The 27,226-nt window shown below is 44.8% G+C and overlaps 1 protein-coding gene across 2 annotated transcripts in view; it reads right to left on the bottom strand.

The window, feature by feature from the left end:
- Positions 1-10,214: 10,214 nt before the first annotated feature.
- LOC119184762 (decapping and exoribonuclease protein) overlaps positions 10,215-27,226 on the bottom strand; it is a 60,251-nt gene continuing 43,239 nt past the window's right edge. For both annotated transcript variants that reach the window (XM_075884361.1, XM_037434057.2), the window contains 2 exons: positions 12,228-12,313; positions 10,215-11,723 (listed from right to left, as the gene is read on the bottom strand). In XM_075884361.1, coding sequence (XP_075740476.1) covers positions 11,564-11,723; positions 12,228-12,313 — 246 coding nt within the window. In that variant the 3' untranslated portion in view covers positions 10,215-11,563. The remainder of the gene's footprint in view (positions 11,724-12,227; positions 12,314-27,226) is intronic.

The following is a 27,226-nucleotide window of genomic DNA, read 5'->3' as shown; positions in this document are numbered from 1 at the left end:
AGTGGTTTTGGGACGTTAACCCCCACAAATCAATCAATCAAACTTGCCCTGAAAAGCTGTAGGAATGGAGCCATTCTTTTACGGGGTCTGACAGTTTGCCATTATTGTTGATTTCTATTTCTTCTTTTTTGAAATAAAGGAATTTCGCCATACCACGGCTAATCAGCTGAAGTCTTGGTGCACAGAACTTTATTCGGTTCATGGATTACCGCTTAACTGTGCAGCGATAATGGGCCGCCATTTAACAGCAAAGAATTCAAAGACTTTTTATATGGGCTCGGCATTACCCACGTAATGTCAAGCCCATATCATCCACGCTCATATAGTATGACAGAGAGGGCCGTGCAAGAAGTAAAAAAGCTATAAAGAAGTGCTCTCTTAGAACGCCTGATTTCCACATGGCTCTGCTTGAATGGCGTAATACACCGCGAGATTCTGTTTTGAAATCCCCTGTGCAGTCACTGATGGGAAGGCAGACGAGGACCCAGCTGCCCGTACCATCAAGCCATCTGGTGCCGGAAACTGTGCCCAACCGAGTCGTCCATACCCCTCTCCAGGAAATCCGCCAACGCCAGAGGATTTACTACAATCGCCGCTCCAGGCACCTGCCACCTCTATCACCTGGCCAGAGGGCAACTACATACGATACCCACGAAAAGACCTGGACACCTGCGGTCGTTCTAAGGCCAGCTGAGACGCCGCGCTCTGTGGTGGTGAAGACGGAAGAGGGCCAAAAAATTAGACGCACACGCGGGCATCTGCGAGACGCACCTACACATGCCGAAGAGAGACCCCGTGACGGGTCCGAACTACTAGACGACGCCCAGCCTGCTCAAGAGCTACGGAGAAGCGCAAGGCCACGCCGGGAGCCCTGCCGCTACCCACAAACAGAAAGACTAGTGTAATTATTTGCTTCCCTAAGAAAAGGGAGATGTAGCATGGCTGAGTGACTTCGACGTCACCGGCCATTTCGTCAAAATCACGTGACCTGTTACGTCACCACTCTTGCCTATATCTACTTCGTTTCAACCACAATAAACGTTATTCATCACCGGACTGCAGGCCCACTTACACGTGCTAAATGGGATATAATAAGGCTCAGTGAGGTTAGGAGGACAGATGAGCCTATACGGTGCTACAGAATGGGCATGTCCTTTGCTATCGGTGCTTGGCTGACAGAAGAGAATTGGGAGTGGGGTTCCTAATTCACAGAAACATAAATGGCAACATAGAAGAATGCTATAACATTAATGAAAGGGTGATAGGTATTGTAATTAAACTCAATGAGAGATACAAGATCAAGGTAGTACAGGCTTGCGTGCCTACGTCCAGCCATGATGACGCTTCAGTTGAAAGCTTCTATGAAGACGTGGAATCGGCAATGAGTAAGGTAAAAACACAGTATACTATAGTGATGGGCGACTTTAATGCAAAGGTAGGGAAGAAGCAGGCTGGAGACCAGGCAGTAGGAGATTATGGCATCGGTACTAGAAACGCCAGAGGAGAGCTACTAGTAGAATTCGCAGAACGCAATAATTTACGAATTTTGAATACCTTCTACCGAAAACGAGAAAACTGCAAGTGGACACGAAGGAGCTCTAATGGCGAAAATAAGAACTAAATAGACTTTATAACGAGTGCACACCCAGGCGTCGTGAAGGTTGTGGAAGTAGTTGGCAAGGTACGACGCAGTGACCATAGATTGGTATGGTCTCGAATTCCCTTAGACTTGAAGAAGGAATGACAGAAACTGATACGCAAGAAGCCAATCAGTGGGCTAGCACTGAGGGAAAGTACAGGAATTCAGAGTCTCGCTTCAGAGCAGATACTCGGCTCTTATTGAGGAAGTCAACTTTAGCGTAAATACAATGAATGATAATCTGACGAGTATCATTACGGAGTGTGCAGTGGAAGTTGGAGGCATGGTAGTTAGACCGGAAACTAGCAAGCTTTCCCAGGAAATGAAGAATGTCATTAGGAAGCGTCAAAGCTTGAAAGTCTCAAGTAAAGCAGACAAAATAGAACTGGCAGAGCTTTCGAAGTTGATTAATAGGCGTAAGGTATCCGATGTAAGAAGGTATAACATGGAGAGTATTGAACTCGCTCTGAAAAACGGAGGAAGCGTCAAAGCAGTGATAAGGAAACATGGGATAGGCAAAAATCGGATGTATGCACTAGGGGACAAAGAAGGCAAAATAACTACCAATGTGGATAGGGTAGTTAAAATAGAAGAGTTTAACAGAGAGCTGTAGAATAGATGGGAAAACCACGACCTTAATACTATAAGAACTAGCAGTAACCCAGATGACCCCCACTAGTAATGATAGAAGAAGTCAGAAAAGCCTTGGACAGCATGCAAAGAGGCCGAGCTGCTGGTGAGGATCAGGTAACATCACATCCGCTGAAAGATGGAGGACAGACTCTGTTAGAAAAACTAGCCACCCTGTTTACGAGGTGTCTCCTGACGGGAAGAGTACCACAGTCTTGGAAGAATGCTAACATCATCTTATTACATAAGAATGGAGATGACAAGGACTTGAAGAATTACAGGCCGAACAGCTTGTTCTCCATAGTATACAAGGTATTCACAAAGGTAATTGCTAACAAAGTTAGGAAAACATTGGAATTCAATCAACCAAAGGAACCAGCAGGATTTTGAACAGGCTACTCAACAATCGACCACAATCATACTATCAACCAGGTAATAGAAAAATGCTCTGAATATAGTGAACCACTATACATAGCCTTCATAGATTACGAGAAGGCACTTGCTTCAGTAGAAATACACCACTTGTCATACTTCAGATTAATGGGATTATGAAGAAGTCCCTTGTATCATCGATCGGCCTAAAGCAACTTACACTGCAGCACATTTATACTATTGTAGCGGCCGGAAATGTCGGCTGCCGGAGGCAGCCGAGAAAGGAGACGTGAAGCAGGTTTGGAGTTGCAGGGCAAGACTGTTTATTTCCACTCCGTGCGAGTGACGAGAGCTCCCCTCGACGAGGGAGAGAATGAGGCACCCCCGCGTTCTTCTACAAGAAAGAGGAAAAGGGGGCCACCGAGCGAGCAGACGTAGCATGCAGCCGGTCTAATCCCCGGAGCCGGCCCCGACAACACGTTGTTCCCCGAACACGGAGGAGGAGGAGCTGGCGCCGCGAGTAGGCGCGCTGTCGACGGCCGGCTGCAGACGGGATAGAAAAGAATGCGGTGGTGCTTAGCAGCTTCCGCTACAAAGGCTCCCCCCCTAGATTGCGGAGCTTTTAAAGGACAGCAGTTACGGGCTGAATAGTGAAAGGTCACAGTCCAATGGTTAGCACTGAAATCGTACGTGAGAGGCTGCTTGAATGGAAACTTCAATATGAGCAGGCTTGGCGCGGTCAACGGCGACGACTTCTCGTTTCCCCCGCACGTCGATTGCGATGGTTTTGTTAGTACGTCCCAAAACTTTGAATGGGCCATCGTACGGCGGAGTAAGGGGCGGCTTCGTTGCGTCGTGTCGCACGAACACATGGGTAGCAGAGTCCATGTCAGGAAAAGTGAAAACTTTCCTGTTGCGGGCGATGCGAGGTGCTGTTGGCCTGAGTTGCGCGAGCCATGCGCGCAGCTTCTCGATGTGATCGGAGGCTGTTGGGGCGGAAGGTGTCTGGTCGGAGAAGAATTCTCCCGGGAGGCGCACTGTTGAGCCGTAGACCATTTCCGCTGCGCTGAAGCCGAGGTCTTCCTTCACCGTTGAGCGTAGGCCAAGAAGAACGAGCGGGAGCTTCTGCACCCAGTGCTGGCGGTCGAGTTTCGCTGCCAGTGCGGCTTTGAGTTGCCGGTGGAAGCGCTCAACCATTCCGTTGCTGGCGGGGTGGTAGGGGGTTGTATGCTGCAGCTTCGTGCCGAGGATCGTTGAAAGTGCGGAAAAGAGGTTGCTCTGGAATTGCCGTCCCCGGTCAGTTGTTATGCGGGCGGGGCAGCCAAAGCGGGACACCCATGTTTGAATGAAGGCCTGCGCGACGGTCTCAGCTGATATGTCCGCAATTGGTATAGCTTCGGGCCACCGGCTGTACCTGTCGATGCATGTGAGCAGGTACCTAAATCCTTGGCAGGGCGGTAGTGGTCCCACGAGGTCAAGGTGAACGTGGTCAAACCGCGACTCAGGAGTCCGAAATTCCTGTAGTGCAGCCCGATTGTGGCGAGTCACTTTCACTTGCTGACACGTTTCACATGTCCGAGCCCATCGTCGCACGTCCGCGTTGACTCCGGGCCAAACGAAGCGTTGTGTTATCAGCCGCTGGGTGGCACGGACACCTGGGTGGCTGATGGAGTGGAAAGTGTTGAATACCACTCGGCGAAAGTTCAGTGGGACAAAAGGTCGTGGTGCTGCCTGGGAGGTATCGCAGGTTATCGTGCTCTGGACGTAGGGAAGTGCAACCTCCGAGAGCACGAGTGAAGATCCCCCTCCCTTCAGTCTTGTCAACTCGGGGTCGTCCCGCTGAGCTGCGGCCATAGCTTCGAAGTCCAGGACTTCTGTGCTGGAAGCATTGACGCGAGACAAGGCGTCAGCTGCTTCGTTTTCGACCCCGGGAACGTGGCGGATGTCTGTAGAAAACTCGGAGATGAATGAGAGCTGACGGATCTCTCGTTCTGAGTAGGAGGAACTGTTGTTTTTGAATACGTAGGTGAGGGGCTTGTGGTCTGTCAAGATGTAGAACTCACGGCCTTCGAGGAAGTAGCGGAAATGCTTAATGGAACAATATATTGCGAGCATCTCCCTTCCAAAAGTGCTGTACCGTGCTTCTGCAGGCTTCAGACGTTTCGAAAAGAAGCCCAGTGGCTTCCACTGGGCGCCCTCCTGTTGCTGCAGCACTGCTCCGACCGATGTGGAGGAAGCGTCCACCATGAGGCGTGTAGGAGCTTCAGGCCGTGGATGAATGAGAAGGGTAGCCGCGGCTAGCTCGTCCTTAGCTTTCTGGAAAGCGTTCTGGTGTTCGTCAGACCAACAAAATTCTGGTGCCTTTTGGTCGTCTCGGCGCAGCAGGTCGGTCAATGGCTGGAGCACTCGAGCACAAGACGGAATGAAGCGCCGGTGGAAGTTTAAGAGCCCGAGGAACTCCCTCAGCTTGCGAAAAGATGTTGGAGCTGGAAACTTCTTGACGGATTCCACCCTCGATTCCAATGGCATAATGCCTTCAGCAGTGATGTGGTGGCCGAGGAAGTTGAGCGCCTCTACTCCAAACACGCACTTTTGAGGTTTCAACACCAGACCGTGCTCATCCAAACGCTGAAAGAGCTGGCGGAGGTGCTCTTCGTGCTCCGCAGGCGTTCTGCTGGCCACCAAAATGTCATCCAGGTAGACAAAGATGAAAGGAAGACCCCGGGTGACCTCATCCATGAACCTTTGAAAGGTCTGTGCGGCATTTTTCAAGCCGTAGGGCATGCGGACAAACTCAAACAGGCCGAACGGAGTTGTTATGGCTGTTTTTGGTATGTCCTGCGGTTCGACGGGGATTTGGTGGTATGCCGCTACAAGGTCGATCTTGCTGTATATTTTCGTACCTGCCAGCCGCGCGCTGAAATCGTGAATGTGTGGCAGAGGATACTGGTCCGGCGTTGTCGATGCGTTCAATGCTCTGTAATCACCACACGGGCGCCAATCGTCGTCCTTGGGCACCATGTGTAGCGGCGATGAATGGTTGCTAGACGAAGGGCGAACAATTCCCAGCTGCAGCATATGCTCGAACGCCCTGCGTGCAGCTTGAAGCCTTTTGCTGGACAGCCGTCGTGGCCGGGCGGTGACTGGCGGCCCGGTGGTGACGATGTGGTGAGTCACGTTATGTTTCACCGGCTGTTCCGTGTTGCGGGGCTTGGTGAGCGAGGGGAATTCGGCCAGGACGTGGTGGTAGGCTGATACTGGCTGGAAGGCGCAGATGCCAGATGAGCAGATGTTTGACTCCAAACCACGTACTTTGAGGGATGTGTTGTTATCCTTGAGGCAACGGTCACGTACGCTCACATCCAGGTTGAAGTGGCTGAGAAAATCTGCTCCGAGTATGGCGAAATTAACATCCGCCACCACGAAGACCCAGCGAAACAGGCGCCTGAGTCCGACGTCTATTGTCAGCGAGCGGAAGCCGTACGTAGCGATGGCAGTGTTGTTCACTGCCTGCAGCGACGATGTGTTCTTGCTACGTCGGCGATCCTCGGGGGTTGCCGGGACAATAGAGATTTCGGCTCCCGTGTTGACTAGCAGGCGCGAGTTGCTTACGCGGTCGACTACGAAAAACAGGCGGCTGGGTGGAGGGCCGATGTCGTAAGCCGCCGTTAACGACTGGCCGGAGCGTTTCCCGGAAACGAGCAAGGTTGAGTGCAGCGGCTAGCACCCGTGCCGAAACGACGGTGGTACCAGCAAACTCCGTCCTGTGTATCTCGTGCATGGCTTCTCTGGGAAGAGCTTGGGTGTCTTGAAGGAGATCGGTTGCGTCGTTGCTCGTCCTGTTGGGGAGCGCCAGATAGCACAAGTTTCTGCATGGTCTCGGTAAGGTGTTGCAGTTTCTCCTCAAGGCGCGACAGTCGATCTGGTTGCTCATGTGTTCTTGCAGCAGCTATGGGCGCAAAGGTTGGAGTTGAGTATTCCGTGATGCGATCGGCAAGTTGCGCTAGTCGATCAAGGGACGTCTCATTTGAACCCGCGAGAACCACGCGCACCGACTGGGGGAGCCGTTGCAGGAAAAGTTCACGAAGAAGTGGGAGCTGGCCGTCCTGACGCGCGTGCCCACCGAGTAGTTGTCGCATACGGTGCAGCAGTTGGGAAGGTCGTTGGTCGCCCAGCTCTTCGCGACACAAGAGCTGCTGCAGTCTGCTTTCTTCAGGCGCCTCGAGGCAGTCCAGCACCGTCTTTTTGAGGGTGTCATATTCTTCTTGCGCGGGGGGTGAAACCAAAATGTCGTCGACAGCGTCGGCGATTTCGGGGGGCAGGGCTGCGACGACGTGAAGGTATTTTGTCGACTGCGAGGTGATGTGCCGGAGTTGAAAACGGGCCTCCACTTGGCTGAACCAAACTCTTGGATTTTTCGGCCAAAAATTTGGTAGCTTCAGTTCTGTGGCGATGACCGCAGGCGTGGAGGCAGCAGCGTTGTCGTCGGAGCTCATCGCGGCGTGTTCGTTGAAGCGTTCGGGTCACCAATTTTGTAGCGGCCGGAAATGTCGGCTGCCGGAGGCAGCCGAGAAAGGAGACGTGAAGCAGGTTTGGAGTTGCAGGGCAAGACTGTTTATTTCCACTCCGTGCGAGTGACGAGAGCTCCCCTCGACGAGGGAGAGAATGAGGCACCCCCGCGTTCTTCTACAAGAAAGAGGAAAAGGGGGCCACCGAGCGAGCAGACGTAGCATGCAGCCGGTCTAATCCCCGGAGCCGGCCCCGACAACACGTTGTTCCCCGAACACGGAGGAGGAGGAGCTGGCGCCGCGAGTAGGCGCGCTGTCGACGGCCGGCTGCAGACGGGATAGAAAAGAATGCGGTGGTGCTTAGCAGCTTCCGCTACACTATGTATGACGCTGTGGCACACGTATATACTGATGGATCTTCCACGTCGCGTACCTCCACCGCAGCCTTTGTCATCCCGGAGATGAAGATAGCTCGATGTTTCAAGATAGATCACAAGACCACATCAACAGCCGCGGAACTTGTTGCTCTTCGGGAGGCAATACGTTTCATGTCGACAGAACCCGCTCATAAAAGGGACGATACTGTGCGATGCCAAAGCTGCTCTTCAAACCATCGATGGCTTCATGAGACAAGGTCCATATCATACTTTATCGATTGAAATAGCAGAGCTTCTTGGCATTGCTGCAAAAAATGGACATGATGTAACATTTCAATGGATACCTGCTCATTGTGGCATAATGGGCAATGAAGCGGCGGACGCTAAAGCTAAGAGAGCTTTAAATAGTGCCCTGGAAGTGTGCATCGCATTTTCTCGACAAGACACTAACATCCTACTTCGACGCGTAATGCGCAACTCCATCTTAGAGCACTGGCAGAAACCAGAACACCAGCACAAGCGGCTGCACAAATGGGACCCGGAAATGAAGTTCCGTATGCCTAACAAGTTAAAGCGAAGCATCTCATTCGTTATCCACAATATTTGCCTCGGTGTGGCTTACAAGAGGCGTTACACCCACTTGATTGGCTGTAATGACACAGGTCCCAATTGTGGTCACTGTCGGTTGCCAGAAACGCTCGAACATATATTTTGCGACTGTCCAGCATATGCAAGCGAACGTCAGCAACTGATATCTTCGATTGGCCGATATATTAGTCGACCATTAACCGATGAGGTTGTGTTAGGTCCTTGGCCTGACGCCAGCAGCACACATGTGGTTATACGAAGCCACTGAACTGGATGCACGTCTGTAGAGTTACCCAGCCTAATAAGAACATCTCATCTCTCTACCTTACCATCATCATTCATCACTCTTTCACTCCCCAGTTACCCTTCCCCAGTGTAGAGTAGCAGGCCAGAGCAAACTATAGCTCAGGCCGACCTCTCTACCTTTCTGTAAATAAATTCTCTCTCTCTCACAGCAGTCATGCACACACTGCGGAATCGGGACGTCAATGAAGCATATATAAACATCCTGGAAGATATCTACAGGGAATCAACTGCTACCATAGTGATTTATAAAGAAAGCAACAGAATACCAATCAAGAAGGGTGCAGGGCAGGGGGATACAATCTTCCCAATGCTATTTACCGCGTGCTTGCAGGAGGTCTTCAGAGGTCTAGAATAGAAACGGTTAGGGATAAGTGTTAATGGAGAGTACCTTAGTAACCTGCTCTTCGACGCAGACATTGAATTTCCAACAATTGCAACTCATGATTACAGAGTTAGACATGGAGAGCAGATAAATGGGCCTTAAAATTAATCTGCAGAAAACGAAAGTAATGTACAACAACCTCGTAAGAGGGCAGCACTTTGAGATTGGTAATAGTCCACTTGAAGTTGTAAAACGCTATGTCTACTTAGGGCAGGTAATAACCGTGGAGCCGAATCACGATATTGAAGTAACTAGAAGAATATGAATAAGGTGGAGCACATTTGCGAAGCACTCTCAAATTATGACAGGTAGATTACCACTATCCCTAAAGAGAAAGGTTTATAACAGCTGTATCCTGCCAGTACTTAGCTACGGAGCAGAAACATGGAGACTTACAAGGACGGTTCAGCTCAAATTGAAGACAACGCAGCGAGCAATGAATAGAAAAATGGTAGGTGTAACCTTAAGAGACAAGAAAAGAGAAGACTGGATTAGGGAACAAACGGGGGTTAAGGATATCATAGTTGAAATCAAGAAGAGGAAACAGACATGGGCCGGGCATGTAGCGCGTCAACAGGATAATTGCTGCTCATTAAGGGTAACTAACTGGATTCCCAGAGAATGCAAGCAGGTTAGAGGGAGACAGACTGTTAGGCGGGCAAATGAGATTAAGAAGTTTGCGGGTATAAATTGACAGCAGCAAGAACAGGACTGAGTGAACTGACGGAACATGGGAGAGGCCTTTGTCCTGCAGTGGACGTAGTCAGGCTAGTGATTTTGATGATAATAGGAATGTTAGCCCAAATTCGTGCATATTGATATAGTGAAGGTCGTGTATATCGCATTTACACAGCAAACAACGTGCTTCATTTGCTGACAATAGAATGAAACCACCGGCAGCAAAGCGCTGCTGCGTACTTTAGTAGACGCGCTTCCAACTGCCTATCCACCCTCCCACAATGCTGCCCCCTATAGCTGGATCTCGTCGGGATCTCGTCAGCACATTGAAAGGGTTGATCAAACCTGTAGATGTGTTTCGTGATGTCAGGGCTTAAACCATGAGTAAGATGAAGCATGTAGCTTATGCAGGCAAGTATATTGAAGAACTTCGAACAGAAAAGCAACCACTTCAAACTATGCAGGACACTGGTGCCCTTAACTCATCATCATCCCCGTGCAGCATACCTAACCCAGAAATACAAAAAAAGTGACACATCAGTAGTCTATTCGAGAGTTACGTATCTTCCAAAAGGCACTCAATCAATCATGCGACTTCATAAAAGCTAACTTCACTGCCAAAATATCATAACGCTGGAGGCTTACAATACAATTGGTAATTTGTGATGTAAAGGTTTATACGTTCACGAAGACATACTTGTGCACAAAGATTCAAGATAACAACAACAACAATATAATAATAATAATGTTTTTACTTGCCCCAATACAGAGTTGATGGAGGTGGTGAAAATAAATGTGACTATATGCTTTACTAAGTTCTCGACGCCCTATATACATAAAGCAGTGGCGATGGTGGCAAGAAAACGCCACAGCTGACAAAAGTACAAACATTAACCAAATTAGGAACTCTAAAGCTTTCAAACTCACTGCAGATGGTTGCGGTGATAAAAACTAAAACATACACACACAGTGTCACAACAATAGATATAAATGTATATCAAAAGTTACAATATGTAAATCACAAATACACTAAACATCATTTACGTAAAGTGGCGATTGCATTTTCATCCCTTTTGTTTCTGTTTATTGTTTTTACTAATTGTTAGCAACAAATTTTGAAGATAACATCCTAATTGTCAGAACTGTTATTAAGAATTTGAGAAAGGGTGATATCTGCTGTGATAACCCATGATAAATAGAGTCTGTTTACCTGCAAGGGTAGCTCATCAGAAATATTTTGTTTGCTAAACTTAGTTCTTGCATGAGAAAGCATCCAAGGTTGCTGATGACGGTAGGTGTTTTGATTGACGTTTCATGGAAGCGAAAACTGTGATCAAAGATAAACCTTTTTGTTCGACCTAAGAGTGGAGTAAAAACCTGTAAAAGTATACGTTGTGAATATTTATGATTTTATGTTAGATGAATAACTGGCTTGTTGTCTGTCTGCGAGGAAGGTTATATATTATATGGAGCATATTTTTATGAAGAGATCAAATTGTTCATAAATCAGTTTTAGTCATTGTCGCCCACACTAACGTGCAGTAGTTCAAATGTGAAAAAAAAGAGATAACAACTCCTAGACACAAGACTGTACGACGTGATCGACCGTCTCGAAGAGGTCATGTGATAACACTTATACAAAACATTGAATTTCAAAAGTCGGGTAGTATCCGAAGGCACGCAAGTCTTTTGTGTAGTGAATATTGTAGCTCGAAGAAACCCCAGTGAAAACACACTGGGCACCACAAAAAAAGCAGACGCAGGCAATGCTGGACGGCCACACCACTGGAGTTATGTACATTAGTCTTCTTCCTCAAGTTCCGTAGTACTGCTGTCGTTTCCAGAAGTAGCATTAACGAACCAGCTCAGCTGTCGAACGCTTAGAAATATGGGAACGTTACTAGTGCACTTTGGAACAATATAACTGGTGCCAAATTTGTCTCTCTCATTCTTAGAGTTGATAGAGAGTTAGAAGTGAACAGAAGGCTGTGTTGTCAGACACTCCTAACCAGTAATTTTGATTCTGAGACTCATTGGGATACATTCGTAGCAGTTCGCTATAGACTAGACATGCGATTAAAAGCTAGAGAAGGGGTTCGTCTTGTGTTCTCGTACTGTAGAGTTCCTTCCTGTCGTGTGCCTGAAGGTACCAGCTGGGCAGGATGGCACACTCGTCGGTGCCTGGAAGGCGGGTGCAGATAACTTTACGCAAATGCGGCTGGTACTCGAAGTGGTACACCGTCCTGCAAGTCAGTAGGCACCAATGTTACAAAAATACTGTGTACAGCTAAAAGCACTCAATGAACAGCAGCATCAAAATGACTGAAAAACTTGGCCCATGTGGTTTCGCCTTCGGCGTACGCTTAGTTAGCATATAATTATACAAAGTACGTGCACGTTGACACACTCGCAATGCAGTGTCTAAGGCATATTGTAAAACTTATGAAATATAACGCTGTTGTTATGTGAGTAAACGCAAGTGAGCATCTCATTGTAAGCTACGAAAATTCTGTCTAAAATGGCGTATTGAACACGTGGTTCTTTTCAAAACACTACTCTATGCTGTTGTGAACGCACCAGGCGACGTGCAATGCTTCTTGAAATAATTTTTCCAACCATTTCAACTTTTTCCACATGGAGAGAGAGTTACTTTATCTAATGGGCGGTGCAAATTGTGCTGCGGCTCGGGGAGCGGAGCGCATGTCTGGAACAGTGGACGCTATGTGGCCTCAACGCCTGGCACTTACTTCCCGTCATCCTCTCGGACTTGATCTTTAAGGAAGCACAGAAATTGGTCGAGGAATCCCAAGCACACGTCGTCCGACCACATGCCCTGCATAAAGCAAAAGGTGAATAACATATTTGCAATATTTAAGATACCACATACAGGGTACGTCTGAGAAGTTTCTGCAATTACAACTTTAGAAATTATTTTTTCAATGTCAGTTTAAAATGTTTTCAATACTTTTCAAAGCACTGATCCCTTAGTTTATAAGATCTTTGTCAATGCTTCACCCAATCATTGAAGGTGCCGCGGAAGCCATTAATAAGAACTTCCTTTAGAGAGGTCGTCGAAGATGCTTTTACCATGGTCAGCATCCCGTGCAGTATTGTTTTCATGGTTCTTTTAAACGAGCTCTGCAACATATTTTGAAGTAGCCATGAAATAAAATAAGTGAAGCACATTTTTTTTTTTTTTTTTTTTTTTCACGGATCGACCACCGCAATAACTTTTCAAATCGGTCTAGTACCAGTTTAGTCACAAAGATTTGCCGCACACTACAAGCGCCTAGTCACTTTTCTTGTCCCGACAAAAGTACTAAAAGCTAGGCATTGATAGATTGCACGAGGAAAGAATAAACGTTATGCGTGTGTTGTGTCCTTGAGAACTTTTTTTACTGTGAACAGGTGGCTTTTCAGAGCCGTCCCGAGTCTTCACTCAGTAATGTCGGGATGTCTGTGACGTGTAACTCCCGAACGCACTATGCTCAAATCAGCCAATGTCATTATACTTCAGGTCATCACAGAGTTATTTCTTAGTTCATAGCATCACTCACGATTCTTCCCAACTTTTTTGCTGCCGATGACACAAGTATCATTGTTTACTAATAATTTATTCTCAAGAGTTTTTATTCTCAAGGTGTCGTCACGCCAATGAGGGAATTGTTTAAGCTAGTTGTCTTCCATTGTATAAGATGGTTCCTACTACAGTAGACTCTCAGTAAACAGAAATCTGTTTAAAAGAGCTGCTGCTTAAATGCAACAAATACTTCTGGCAAGATTGGTTTCGTTCTTGAATTGTGTGGCCTTGTTAATCTTTCAGTAAACGGAACTCCTGTTAAACGGAACACATTTTACTAGTCCCTTCAGGTTCAGTTGAATGAGAGTGTACTGTACATCCCAAAAAAAGGAATGCTAAACCTAACCCTTGAATAAGAAAGGAGATCATCTAACTAAAGTGCCAAATAAGCGCCACAGCCGGAAAGTGACTTAAGACCACACAAAAGTTTTTAGTTTGTCTGCGCACCTATGTTCTATGAAAGCTCAAACCAAAAACAGATATTACAATAGAACACTGACATTGTCTTACATTGTATAAAGAAGCCCAAACTATGCAAAAATAAAAAAAGGAACGCTAAGCGAAACCCTTTGTTAACTAAGTAAATGATTTAACGGAAGTGCCGAATAAGCATCACAGCCGGAAAGTAACTAAAGACCTTGCGATTTGTCTGCGCACCTACGATCTATGATTTCTGAAGCCAGAAACAAATGTTACCATTAAACTATGTCAACAATTATGACGACGTCTCATGACAAATTTTGGTGTCTTGCGACGAAAAAAGATAAAGAGTCCCTCAGCAATGTAGTGGTTAAATTTTTGCTTACTGACCCGGCAGTGGTTGCTTATATTACTAATGAAATTGATTGGTACCCCGGCACAATCTAAGGCACAATTCACTTTGTCTAGACTTTCTCACTCGGCAAAGATGCCAGTAGATGAAGTCCCACAAAAAGAAATTGTGCTCCTACTGATATATACTAACCTAAAAACTCAGTAGGGCCAGGTAAGATAGATAACGCATTTCTCCGCGGATACGAGGAATGGTTTAGCCATTAGATAAGGATTTTATTTGTCGAATCATGCACAGAATACTGCATTCCAGATGATAGGCTTAAGGCAAGAGATATACCTGCGCAAAAATCTGGTGATAGGCAGGTAAATGAAATTTTTCGTCCGATATCGCTTACTTACGTATGCTGCAACCTTTTAGAATGTGTTGTATCTCATTCAACTCGCGTTTACATTAAAAATGAAACACAATATCGCCAACCATCATGAATTTCGATACTGCCTTTCCACAATATCGCAGCTTTTTGAAATGGTTAGTGGCTTTGCCATGACTTTCAACAAAAAGAAACAGATGTCATTTATCTTGATCTGTGGAAAGCATTCGACAAAGTGCTTCATACATAGTTGCTCGTGAAGCTGACAGTGATGAGAATCAAGGAGAAAGTAGTGAAATGGATAACCATGCACCCTCATGACAGAACGCAATACGTAGAAGTGAACCATATTAAATCAGGGCTCTTAAACGTGGCGTCCCATAGGGGTCAGTGTCGGGCCCTGTGGTATTCTTGGAGTATATCAATAAAATCGCCTCTGAAATAAATGGCAGCCTCATGGTATGACTTTTCACCGCGAATTTTTTACTGTAGAAAGAAACAAATCGTACAAAAGATTAGATTAACATTTGTTTCAGTGATGCTCTTCAGACAGCAGAGAAATTTATTTATTTATTTACATATACTGCCAATCCCAATTAGCGATTATTGCAGGAAGGGCACATACATTGTGAAAGGGCAAGATTTATACAGAGGGTACTCACTGAATTATTATAATAACGAGTGAGACAAAGCCAACAGAAATACATTTGATGACTACATCAGTACCACTAAAATACCTTCAGTAGCATAGGACATCAATTCCAACTAGTACTGAAAAAAAGAATAGTGAGCACTTCAAACAGTGGACAAGAAAAAAACAGAGTTTGTCAATTCTGAAGACAATAAATAACATTCGAGCAGGGATGAGAAAGTTTCCAATGATTGACTGTTTGTTATAATGATTGGCAAGTTATTCCACTCGCGAATTGCTAGTGGAAAAAAAGAATATTTCAGACAGTCCGTCCGGCACTGATATTCATTCAGTGTCTGAGAATGCTTTTGTCGTGTTGGCCTTGTTTCTTTAAATGACATGTACTTTGAACTGTCTATGTTTAGCTGTTGGTGAACTAACTGATATAGGAATTTCTGACGTGCCAGTTGAGTGCGGTTTTTTATTGTTAAGAGACCTGTTTTTTTTAAAAGTTCTGTGGGTGAGTCAGTTATTCTGTACTTGTTATAGACAAATCTTATCGCTTTTCGTTGTTTTTCGTTCAAGGGCATTTATGAGATTGTTTGTAAAGGGAAACCACGCGACGTTTGCATATTCTAAGACAGGTCTGACGAATGCTTTGTAGGCTAGGAGTTTCGTTTCAGGTGGCGCAGAAGCGAGACTTCTACGAAGGAAAAACAGCCGTTTTAATGCAGCTGATGTGACATGACTAACGTGGATATCCCATCTAAAATCTTGCGTTAAAGTTAAACCTAGATATTTGTGTTCAGTCACTACCGGAAGTGGAGAGTTATTTATAACGTAAACAAATTCAGATACTTGCTTTTTTCTTGTTATCCTCAAGAGAGCAGATTTTTTAACATTCAGGGTCATTTGCCAAAGAGCACACCACTTAGATATGAACTGCAAGACATTGTTCAGTTTTACATGATCTCCTGAAGCGTTAATTTCCTGGTAAAGTATACAATCATCGGCGAAAAGCTTCACATTAGCACCAATGCCAGCAGGTAAATCATTAATGAAGATCAAAAATAAAATGGGGGCCAAAACACTGCCCTGCGGTACACCTGACGTAACGTTGGCTATGGTAGAACTTTCGCGATTGACTTGCACATACTGTGTTCGGTTACTCAGATAATTGTTGATCCAGTCAGTAAGTGGGCCTGCGCCTATCGTTGCTTCTAATTTTTTTATAAGTTTTTTGTGTGGCACCCGATCAAACGTCTTTGAGAAATCTAATAGAATTAAATCAGTTTGTTTTGTACAGTCTACATTGAGGGAGATGTCGTGAATTAGTTCAACCAGTTGGATAACTGTAGATAGTCCTTTGCAAAAACCGTGTTGTAGTGGCGATAAGATGTGATTCTGGTCAAGGTACAACGTTAGATGTTTAAGAATAATGTGTTCCAGTAGTTTGCAAGTTGTGCTGGTTAGTGAAATGGGTCTGAAATTTGAAGGGTCAGCTTCGCTACCAGATTTATGAACAGCAGCTACTTTAGCGATTTTCCATTCTTGGGGGAGGGAACAGGTTGATAAGAACTTATTGAAAAGTATACACAAGTATTTGGCTACCCATTCAGCATATCGCCTAAGAAATTCATTTGACAAGTTATCGGGACCGGCACCCTTCTTAGTATCTAATTTTAACAACAAATTAAGCACTCCGGACTCTGTCACAAGTGGTTCAATATGTCGGGTGTTGCAAATGTCAACATCAGGCACATTTCCATCATCAATCGTGAAAACAGATTGGAAATAGTTATTTAGTGAGTTTGCTTTATCTTTGCTTTCTTCCAGGGCCGCGGGCCTAATACGGTTTTTGAGATTAAGGTAGTTCCAGAACTTCTGGGGAGACGTTTTCAAAAAGTTGGGTAGCGTACTTGTAAAATAGTTTGCTTTGGATTATTTGGGATTTCATCTTAGTAATAGTTTGACTCAACTTGTTCCGAATTTGTGGAGAAGGTTTTGCCTTCAAAGTTTTTCTGAGGCGCTTTACTTTACGCTTGCAATGAATAATTTCATGCGTTATCCAGGGATTATGTTTTCGTGTTTTCTTTGTTTTAGATGGCACATAGTTAAGAATGCAATGTGTTACGACTGATTTGAAGCTTGCCCATAGTATTTCCACATTTGTGTTTGAATCATTCGCAAGTAGTTCAAATGAAGCAAGTTCATGGAAAAGATGATCAAGTATACTGGTGTCATCGGCATGGTTAAAGTCAAGATAGGCAGAAAAGGAGTTGGACGGTATAGGGATGTCAGCTATAGAAACGGAGCCCTGAATAACTTCGTGGTCTGATATGCCCTCAAGAATTTCAACCTGTGCATTATCTGCAGGAAAATGATCGCTTAAGAACACCAAGTCGAGTATATTAGAACAGCACCCTTGGATACCGGTAGGCTGTTTTACGATTTGGGACAGATTAAATGTCAACATGATGTGAATGAGTGCATCCGTGCATGCGCTGTTGTGTTGCATTGTTCGCCAGTTTATATCGGGTAAGTTAAAGTCGCCGAGCAAAATTAGCCTGGCTCCGAGAACATACCGATGCATATACGTGTGCAATGCCTGCAAGCTATCCTTGTCTGAAGATGGGCTGCGATAAACGCAGCCAACAAATACTGGGCGAGAAGGGAAGAGAAGCTTGCAAAATATTGCCTCGACTCCGATAACCTCAGGAGGTATTTCAAAGGAAAGCTCTTTTTCAAGTAGGATGGCCACACCTCCACCGCGTGTCTGCCTATCTTTACGAAAGATGACGTAGTTGGGGGGTGTTACCTCAAAATCCTTTATTTCATTTGTCAGCCACGTTTCTGTCAAAGCTACGAAGTCAGGTTCAATTCCAAGAAGTAAGGATTCAAGCGATACTAATTTTTGAAGCATGCTGCCGGTGTTTATGGTAAGAAATGTTATTTCTTTCGTTGGCTGCGGCGTTGTGGCTCGCCTGATGCTTCCGCTTCGTCGTTTTTTTTTCATGGTTAATGGTGTGACGGCCAGCGCTTACGAGCACAATATCATTTGTATCGTCATCCCATCGGTACAGATCTTCATTCATTTTTAACTTGTCATAGACCAGAAATACTTTGTCTCCGGCTTCTTTTTTGGTTTTTGCAATTTACCAAAGCTTTTTTCTGATGTATTTATTCTATTTGAGAAGTCCTCTCTAACAGAGAAAGTGGTGCTCTTTAGTTTCGTGCAGTTTCTAAGAATGGTTACTTTGTCTCGGAAGTCGAGGAGTTTCAGCATCACTGGTCTAGGTTTTTAAGCGTTTTGTTTTCCTATCCTATGGATTCTTCTATTGGAACGGGTTTGATCTTTAGTATGTTCTTAAGTATCTGCTCACTTATAGTTTGTTCGAGGGTTTCGGGGTGTTCGTCTGCCTCCTCCGGTACGCCATACACAAGTAAGTTTGACCTTCTAGACCGGTTTTCTAAGTCGTCTATTTTGAACTCCAAGTATTGAACAGTTTTTTGAAGATTAATTACTTGGGAGACACAGGACGTGATCTTGTTTTCCAGTAACGTTACTTGTTCAAGTTTTGCTTCAATAGATTTTAAACGTTCTTCTTTTATTTCTTTTATGTCATCTGCAATTACTTGAAGCTGTTTCATGATCTTGTTCATATCGGGTCCCGGGTTTGTTTCAATGTCGCCACTGAGCAACAGTAATTCCTTGATACAGGCACACATGTCACTCCATAGGGCACAAAACTGCCTAGGGCACGGCAGCACTATTAGGCATAGGTGCGACAAATGGAAATGATGCGAAATGATGCGACAAATGAAAAATGAAAATGATTTAGAATTAAACAGTTTTATTATGCGTAACCAGTAATGTTAATCTTGTCTTTGACCTCATATATGCAGTGAACTGACCAGTATTTTCCACATTTCATATGCTGGGATACTTAAGTGTATCCAAGATAATAAAATGGTCCATCCACGCTACAGAAGTATGTGAAAGTGCAGAAAATATTTTTGGCTCCTACGAAGAAAATTGCATTTAGCCTCGCAATAACTGAAACCATCCGCTTATTTAACCTAACAACGGCCCACGCAATAAAGTACGTCAGTGAAATCTGGGACCCTAATCAGTCAAGGTTAGTCATTCGGAGAGTGGACGGTGTTCAGCGTAGAGCTGAATGCTAGTAGATCTCATAGATTTGGACAGGTAGTTGTTGCCGTGGGTTTTCAATTGCTTCGAGGCCCACTCGCATTTGGTGTTGTCTTTTCCGTTGCCTATAATGTTGGGCTTAAGCTTGCCCACTTACATTTTAGTGTAGCACTGATAACTAAAGGGACTTACCGGATTAGCATGAAACATACAGTAGACTCACGATAATTCAAACTCTGGTAATTCATACTTTCGGTTAGTTCAAGCAAAATGATATTTTTTTATTGGTTCTCAATTTTTAATGTATTTGGAAGCCTCTTATTTTAAACTCCATCACTTGCTTAATTTATACTTTTTGCAGGTCCATACCAAAAAATATCAGCTGCTTCCCTGCTACCATTTAAAATTTGAGCCCTTATATATTCATAAATGTCTAAAAATGATAAATAAGCACGCGAGGCTTTCAATAAAAAAGGCTTTGCAAGTAAAGAAATATTTGAAACAAAAGACACGCATGGTGAACTGCAATGCTTCTCAACTGGTATAGAAAGCTTTGTGCTGAAGGCACAAACCTACAGCTATGAAGCTGTTGGCAATTCGCTATTTCTTGAAGAGTTGTGATCAGCCGTAAATGTGTAATAAACTTGTGGACTTCGGAACTCTGCTTTCTGTGCACAGCATGCAGTTAGGGCTTAGAAGTACTTGACAAAATATTTACAAATGCTAAAATCAATGCCTAAACATAATGTGTGGTGTGACTTCCCCCCGAGTCATCAATTGAGAACTTCTGATAATTCATACTTCTAGATACTTCAAACAAAATTGTGAGGTCCCTTGAAGTTTTAATTAACGAGTCAACTGTATATGCTGACGACAGTTTTCTGATAGGCCGCCAAAATCAATGTGGCACATACTCGTCTGTTAGGCTATAGCTGTTCTCTTCAATTGTGGTCGGCCAGGGGAGAGTTCTGGGATGTACAAAATTTCTATGGCATAAACTCGAGAGTTTGCACAAATTAAGGCTCCCTTAACAGCGAAGCTGTTGAAGATATTTAAATATCACAGCATACCACGGAGTGAGTGATGATGTGGTGCAAAGCTTCGGAGAGTTTTATCGGTAATGTGAATCTGTCTGTCTATCCATTCATCTGTCCTTCTGTCTGTCCGTCCATCCTTCTGTCTGTTTGTCTGTATATCCGTCCTCCATCTGTCTGTCTGCACATTCGTCTGTCTGTCCGTCCAACAATTCAACTGTCTGTCTGTCTCTACGTTCATCAGTCTGTCTGTCTCTCGATTTATCTGTACGTCCGTCTCTGTCTGTCACTCACACTAGCGCCACCTGCTGAGTCATTCATAAGCTAGGCGGTCACGAACCGGTCACAGAAGAAGAACAAGCCCACGGCTTTAGGACCTTCGCCCTTTAAAAACCTTAGAGCAGCTATGCACTACTGATGCCAAGCCTGAAGGAATAGCGGAGATGGGCTGCCTTGATTGTCCCTATTTACTTTTTCTCTTTCTGTTTTTTTTTTCAATTTATTACTGTCTTAAGTGTCTAGCACAGATATTTTCTATTTCTTTCTACCACGCTTGATTTCTCCTTCTCGTTCTTTATATCTTTTCCCTCTCTTCCTGTGTTTTCTCATTCGCTTTCTTTGTATTTCTCTTTGTTTTACTCTCTGTACTTCGTGTCTGTTTTTTTATAGCTTTCTCTTCTCAATTTCTTTTATGTGTCTTTTGAATATTTATGTTTTCATTTTTCTATACTCCACTGTTTCTCTTAATTTATATCTCTGACTTTCTCTCTTTCTGCCTCGCCTCTGTAATCGTTTTCTTGTGCATTCGAGTCAGTGCAGCCCATGCTCTGTAATGTAACATACTCGTTTTCAGAGGCAAGCCGAGGATGAAGAGAAAGCAACCGCGTTGGAACTGAGTTGTCATGCTCATGAAAATGTTAGTTTTTAGGTGATTTAGAGTGTACCTGCTCGCGAGGAAAGTTGATTTCGCTTTTGCTTGGTGGCGGGTCTTCTGAGCTGCTGTAGCGCATACCTGACTGAGTTTCTTGGGTCGTCATACAAGACAAGGAACGACATTCGGCACATTTTCGCTGTTGAAGAAGAACTGAAGAGAAAATATCAGGCATGCGTTCTCTATTTCATAACAATAGTGGCTGCCGCTGCTCATCCAGCTTGGTGGTGAGCCCTTTGTGCCTCCAGGTCAGTGTGGGCCAGGATGGTCTCTTGATGATCCTCAACATCGTAAGCATGAGAGGCGATTTCACCTCCATAGGTTCATTCCAGTATCCCCATGTTTGTGCCGCTTAGTCGTTCCTCATCCGGCCATTGATCTTATATACTTTAGGCATTATGTGATGGCAGCTTCTTCTAATTTGGATAGGTGTTAACCTGAATTTATCTAAGGCTGCAAGCTTCGCCCACTTCAAGTGAGCTGTGTGGTGGGACATACAATTGTCTTGTTTTACATATATGGTCTCGTATATCGCAAGCAGTGTGAGTAGAGTAGAGTAGGATCTTTGAACCAGGGCACACACGCACGCTGGAGATTGGGCAAGAACTGGGTTGTTGTTAAAGAAAAGTCTTAAGTATTAGTTTAGATGTCTATTTAAACATGAAAGAAACAAGAATGTATCAAAAATGATAATAAAAACAGATGAATAAAAAGTGCAGATATAAATATTGAGGTGAACAGTTGGAAAAACAAAGTAATAAATAACAGCAAATAATTAAAAAGAAACGAATATAAAACAATTATACGATCCTAATTTGTCTCATTCTTTAATCAACTCCTCAGGGGAATGGCAACATTCCTGTCATTTGGGCCAAGAGACAAAGCAGAAAATGCATTTGGCACACTTAAATATAGTCTAAATAGTAGACAGACGGCACCTAAAGTAATTTAGCACAGCGTAGAGTAACCACGTTTGAGGTGGTGAAAGTCTAATGTGGCCATAAAAACAATGCCGAAATTTCTTCTAAGACATTTTTTCTGCTTATTCTAGTACCTCTAATGAATGTGAATGTTGAAAATACATAAACAACCGGGCCATAGAAAGATATCTATGATAGTCCATCTGCCAGTTATTTAAGAAAGGCGCACTTATGTCGTGGAAGCCAACTTCATAATGTTTATCAGCCCTTTCACTTGGTTGGTCGTATCACGAAATGAAGAGTGCCCCAGCTTATTACAGTAAAAGCTCGTTAATTTGGATTTCACGGGGCCGGAAAAACTGTCCAAATTAACCGAATGCCAAATTAACAAATGAACAGGAAAAACAACCATTTAAAATCAAGCTGCAGAAGCATACCTTTATTTGTTGAAGTATTTTGTAATTGTCGTCTGCGTTTTCGCGCAGATTCCGGCTGACATCACAATTTTTCTTAACTGTTCCAAATGGCCAACAGCACGCAAGCTGTCAGAAGTGTTCAGGCAAGCGTCCTCTAATATTAACAGCGCCTCCGAGACTTCCCGTGAGGTGCGATGAGGTCGCGGCTGTATCTCCTCGCATGATTCTTCGTCGGAATCGTGGTCTTCATGGGCGCCCGTGACATCAATAATAATCTCTTGATCGGTCAGGATACCACTCGTGGCGACACCAAGATCAATCGCGACGTAGTCCTGAAAGGTCACATCTGTGGGAAGGACAGCATCGAAAGTCGGGCAGTCATCGTCGCTGGACTCGGCTGACACCTCCTCGATGCCATCGTCAGCTACAGCTGCATGTTGGGCCTCACAAAACCGCTGTGCTGAAGACAGTTGGCGATGACTTGCAGCGGAGTGTTTTTTCACACGTGGGCGATGATGTGCACTGCGCCGAGTAAGTCCACTTGATACAACTTTCCAGCTTCTGAGCATAGGATTATTCGCTCTAGCAGGTGCTTGCGGTAATTCGACTTCACGTAGTGAATGATACCCTGGTCCATCGGCTGAAGAGCAGACGTAGTGTTGGGCGGCAAAAAAACTACTTTGATGCTCTTCAGTTCGACTGTACAGTTATGGGCACTGCAGTTGTCAACAACCATAACTATCTTGCGGTCCTTCGACATGAAGTGCTGGTCCAACTGCTGCAGCCAGCCGCGAAAGTGTTCGATGTCAACCATGCCTTCCTGTTCGCTGTGTACTCGACAGGAAGGCTTTTGAAGTTCTTAAAACAACGTGGCTTAAGCGCCTTCCCGACGACAAGTAGTGGACATCAGCTTTATTTCCCAAAGAAGGGGTCTTGAGGGAAAGTCGGCTAGGTGCAAGGCGCAGAAGGCGCCTCTCGTGAGGATGCAGAGCTCGAGGCTGCACGCCGAAGACCATTTTGTAGCACCAAGTCATTTTGTAGTGAAACACTTTTTGAACACTCTATACTAATGTTCCTTGTGGCATAAACATAACACAAGGCACAACCGCATAGCATATGGTTCAAGGCTATACGTTCACTGTACAGTTCACGCACATGACCATTGTATACCACCAGCGCATGAAGAAGGTCGACGCACACGGATCGAAGTGCTTCATGCGCAGGTGCTAGAAGCTCGTCTGAAGCAAGCGTAAAGTGACCGACTGGCTGCACGTTGATATCTTATTTGTGAAGGGAAACTTCCATCTGCCTAGACATGTGTGCTTAGTGAGCTTGTTGTAAGAACATTAGACAGAGCGAACTCATCAGCAGCGACACTATGGTTACACTCTTTAATTTCATTGATCCCTGCTCGCAGCAGACATATCAAGTGCGGCCGCACGATGAATTTCAGTGTAGCCAGGACAAAAAGTCAAAGTGACCTTCTGTGCAGTGACAGTGCGCAGGCTGTGTGGCACTCTGGAAAGCAGTGAAATTAATTTCGAGTCTGGCTCTGCACCAGAGATCCCAGTTGATATATTGTCAGCCAAGTGGTGTGCATGCGCAAGAGAGAACATGAAGTTTGTTCTTAGAATGCAGTTGTCATTCAGTGTGCACACTTGTTCGGTTAGTTCGCACACAGTAACAAACGTGAGATGTTCCAAGAACTTTTCAGTGTTATCATTGCCTCTCTCGATGTAAAAGTTTGTGACTGCATCGAAATATTTTTGCAATAAAAAGAACAACCTCACACACGACCTAAGCATCAAAACAAAAAAAAAAAATACTTGGCGCAGTCCATTAGGTTGCGAGTCCTAAATGATGGAGGCGCAACCTATTTTTTAAGAGCAAAGCTGTATTGAGTAGAGCCTTTCATGTACGGGAGCCACCGTAGATTATAAGCGGGTATGTTTCCAAGAAAGTGTGGAAATCACACTACAATTATGTGCCCCTCCTCCCATTATTCGCACTTTTCAGAGATCCCGCTACTCACCATTAATGCTTACTACTGCTTCCGCAATCCTTACCACTTCATCCACACTCCTCTTCATTCACGCTTTATTTTACTTTATTCAAGCCCACTCCGTCCAGAGAGAGAAGATAGACAGAGAGAAAAGAAGAAAAAGGAAGGCAGGGAGGTAAGCAGATGCTAGGCTCTGGTATGCTACCCTGCACTGGTGTTGAGGAACAGTGGGTAAAAAAATAGAGATAAAAAAAAATAAGAACACAACACGGACACAAACTCGCAGACGCGAAATCGATCCATACAGAGTCGTTCAGATAGGCCAGTAGTTAAAAAGAAGCCCAGTAGCGCTAGCGAGGCCTTTTTCTGCAAAGATGAGTTTAGACGATCTCATCATATACTTTGCTCTGACACAAGCTGCCTCTGTGTGCTATATTCCACTCAGTCGCACAGGACGTGTGCGCAGTGTGCGCAGGCGGCAGTGTCGGTCATCCCTATGCGGAAGGCGTACAGACGGGTAAATGCGATGCCCAACCATAGTCTGCCCAGAACAGTTGCATCACCTTGTCGGAGTCTCAATGGAAGTCGTAAGCTTATTGTCGAATCAAGGATGCGTAATCTTGCATGCGTAAAATGAGACTCATTCTAATGCAACATGGCGCATCGGTGAGCAAAGATGCAGAGCTTCCCAGCCCTGTTGTTTCAAGAGAGGTAATGATAGGTTAAGGTCTACTGTGTGAGCTGAACTGGCAGCTGGATCGCCCCGTTTATTACTGATTATTTCACAGTGAATTGGCTTTGAAATATATTATAGTGCCCTTTCTCTGTCATGTGTTGCCGAATTCCTGCGGTCTCAAAAACCAACTGTTCGTGCGGACCGCGGCGTATACTTGACAGAAGTGACTGCAGTGCCACCTTACAGTCGCAGAACATCGTCCACCGCTGCATCCTCTTGTTGTTAATAATAAGCAGCGCAGCAACAGATGCTGAAAGCTATGCTGTCGTTGATGCTGTTGCATGATCTGTCCTCAATCTGATGGTTGTGGCACGGGTTGGAATCACGACTAGCGCTGTTGAGCTGCTCGGCAGGACGGAGCCGTCAGTGTTGACGTGGGTAGTCTTGCATGATACTTCTCGTACAGTAGAAGTAAGGCGAACTGCTTGAAAGAAGCGTAGAGGAAATGAAGGGAGGTTAACGAAACATTGGCTTAGTTGAACTGCATCCAAATCCCACTGCATTAAAGCAGCTATATTAATTTGCGAAACGACGGGTTCTTTGAAAGCTATTACAGTGTACGCCAAGCGAAGGTGGTTGAATTTTTCAACAGTGAAACGGCTCTTGGTCGAGGCTTTCATGTCTGAGGTTCCTTATAGATAAGAATATAAACGGGTAGGTGCCCCTCCTGACACCTCTCGTAACTCACTACTCCCACAACTCACCCCGACGCCAAATACTAATTCCACCACTCCTTACAATTCAGTCATCCACTCCGCGCCACGTCATTACCACTTGACTCAAACCCACTGCGAGGCACAAGCTTCACTTTCGCATCACTGTACGCTAAGCAAAGTTGAATAAAGTTTTTAGCGTACTAGCGCTAAAGAGCTCATTTTACGAAAATTCCAGCATCGGCGTGGTTGGTTCTGAGCGAAGGATCATCATGTTGTCAATTACCACGATATTCAAAAGATGAAAATAAAATAGGTTATAAAAAAAATCTGTTCCTAGTAAGAATTTAATCTAGGTAGTTGGCATGACAAGCAGGTGTTTTACCACAGAACCTCACGTCTTTTTTTTAATACATTACAGCCACGCGTCAGCTTGGTACTACAGTGAAAACTTTTTTCAGCTTGGAAACGTAGTGAAAGTAATTTTCTTGGTTCATGAACACGCATGTCCAGTCGACATACTTTACAGTAAAACTTGTAATATTGCAGTATTATTACAGTATTATTGCAGTAATATTGCGTGGTACAAGGGTACATGGCCATCCGGCGTCAGAAAGAGTGAACATCATAATCAATTCGTGGTTTAAAGCAGCCCGCCCACTACAAATTATACAGTCACTATAGCGCCTATTCTTTAAGGTCACGTAGTCAATACATAGCAAGTTCGAAAAGAATTCACGAGCACATTGTCTGTGGTTTAAAACATGCTGCATATTAATCATAACAAAGCCATATGATATAGCTTCACTGGCACAAGCCAATGTCAACTTTATCGATTACATTCTTGTAATCGATAATTTAAACTTCACGCACTAAGTGTTTGAAATGCACTATTCAGACAAATTATCACAATAAGTGATTGAAATGCACTCTAAGAACAAATTATCGTTATCGCGTTCAACTCGTAAGGTGAGGCTTAAGGATCCCCAATTTTTTCGAAAGCGAAGCTTTTTAGACTTGCACCCCACTATCGCCGTAGCCGCCGTCAAAGCTACCCGCGGCATCACCGTTCTTACCCCTCTCTTAATTGTCTTCCTCCATCTCTTTCATCGTCTCTGTCCAGTCCTATCAAAAAGTGAAACATGCGAAAACGTAGATTCGCCCATACTTTCCCGTGCATCTGTCGGTCCATGAATCCGTGCGTGCATGCGTCTGCTCGTCCGTCTATTCGTGCATTCATCCATGAATCTGTTCGTCCGTCCATGCATCTGTCTGCCACATCCTGATTTCCAAAGTGTGTTCAACGAGTGCCTGTGGCCACGAGATGGGGTCAGTCTGATTGGAACATGATGCATCTGTCTTCTTCCTTGCATGAGTGGACACGCTGAGCACGACGCTTAATGAGCAAAGCGCAAGTGCTGTAGAATACAAAGCTAAGTGGTACCGGCGTGACCGACGTCTGTTGGTGCATCCCGGGGGCCACTTGGCACCGTCAATATTATCTAATAAAGGTTTCATGATTGTTCAACTAGCTTCACTCTATCA

The sequence above is a fragment of the Rhipicephalus microplus genome, unplaced genomic scaffold (assembly GCF_043290135.1).
Source record: "Rhipicephalus microplus isolate Deutch F79 unplaced genomic scaffold, USDA_Rmic scaffold_28, whole genome shotgun sequence".
NCBI classification, from domain to species: domain Eukaryota; kingdom Metazoa; phylum Arthropoda; class Arachnida; order Ixodida; family Ixodidae; genus Rhipicephalus; species Rhipicephalus microplus.
The sequence above is the reverse complement of the archived record's forward strand: the minus strand, read 5'-3'. Positions and strand labels throughout refer to the sequence as shown.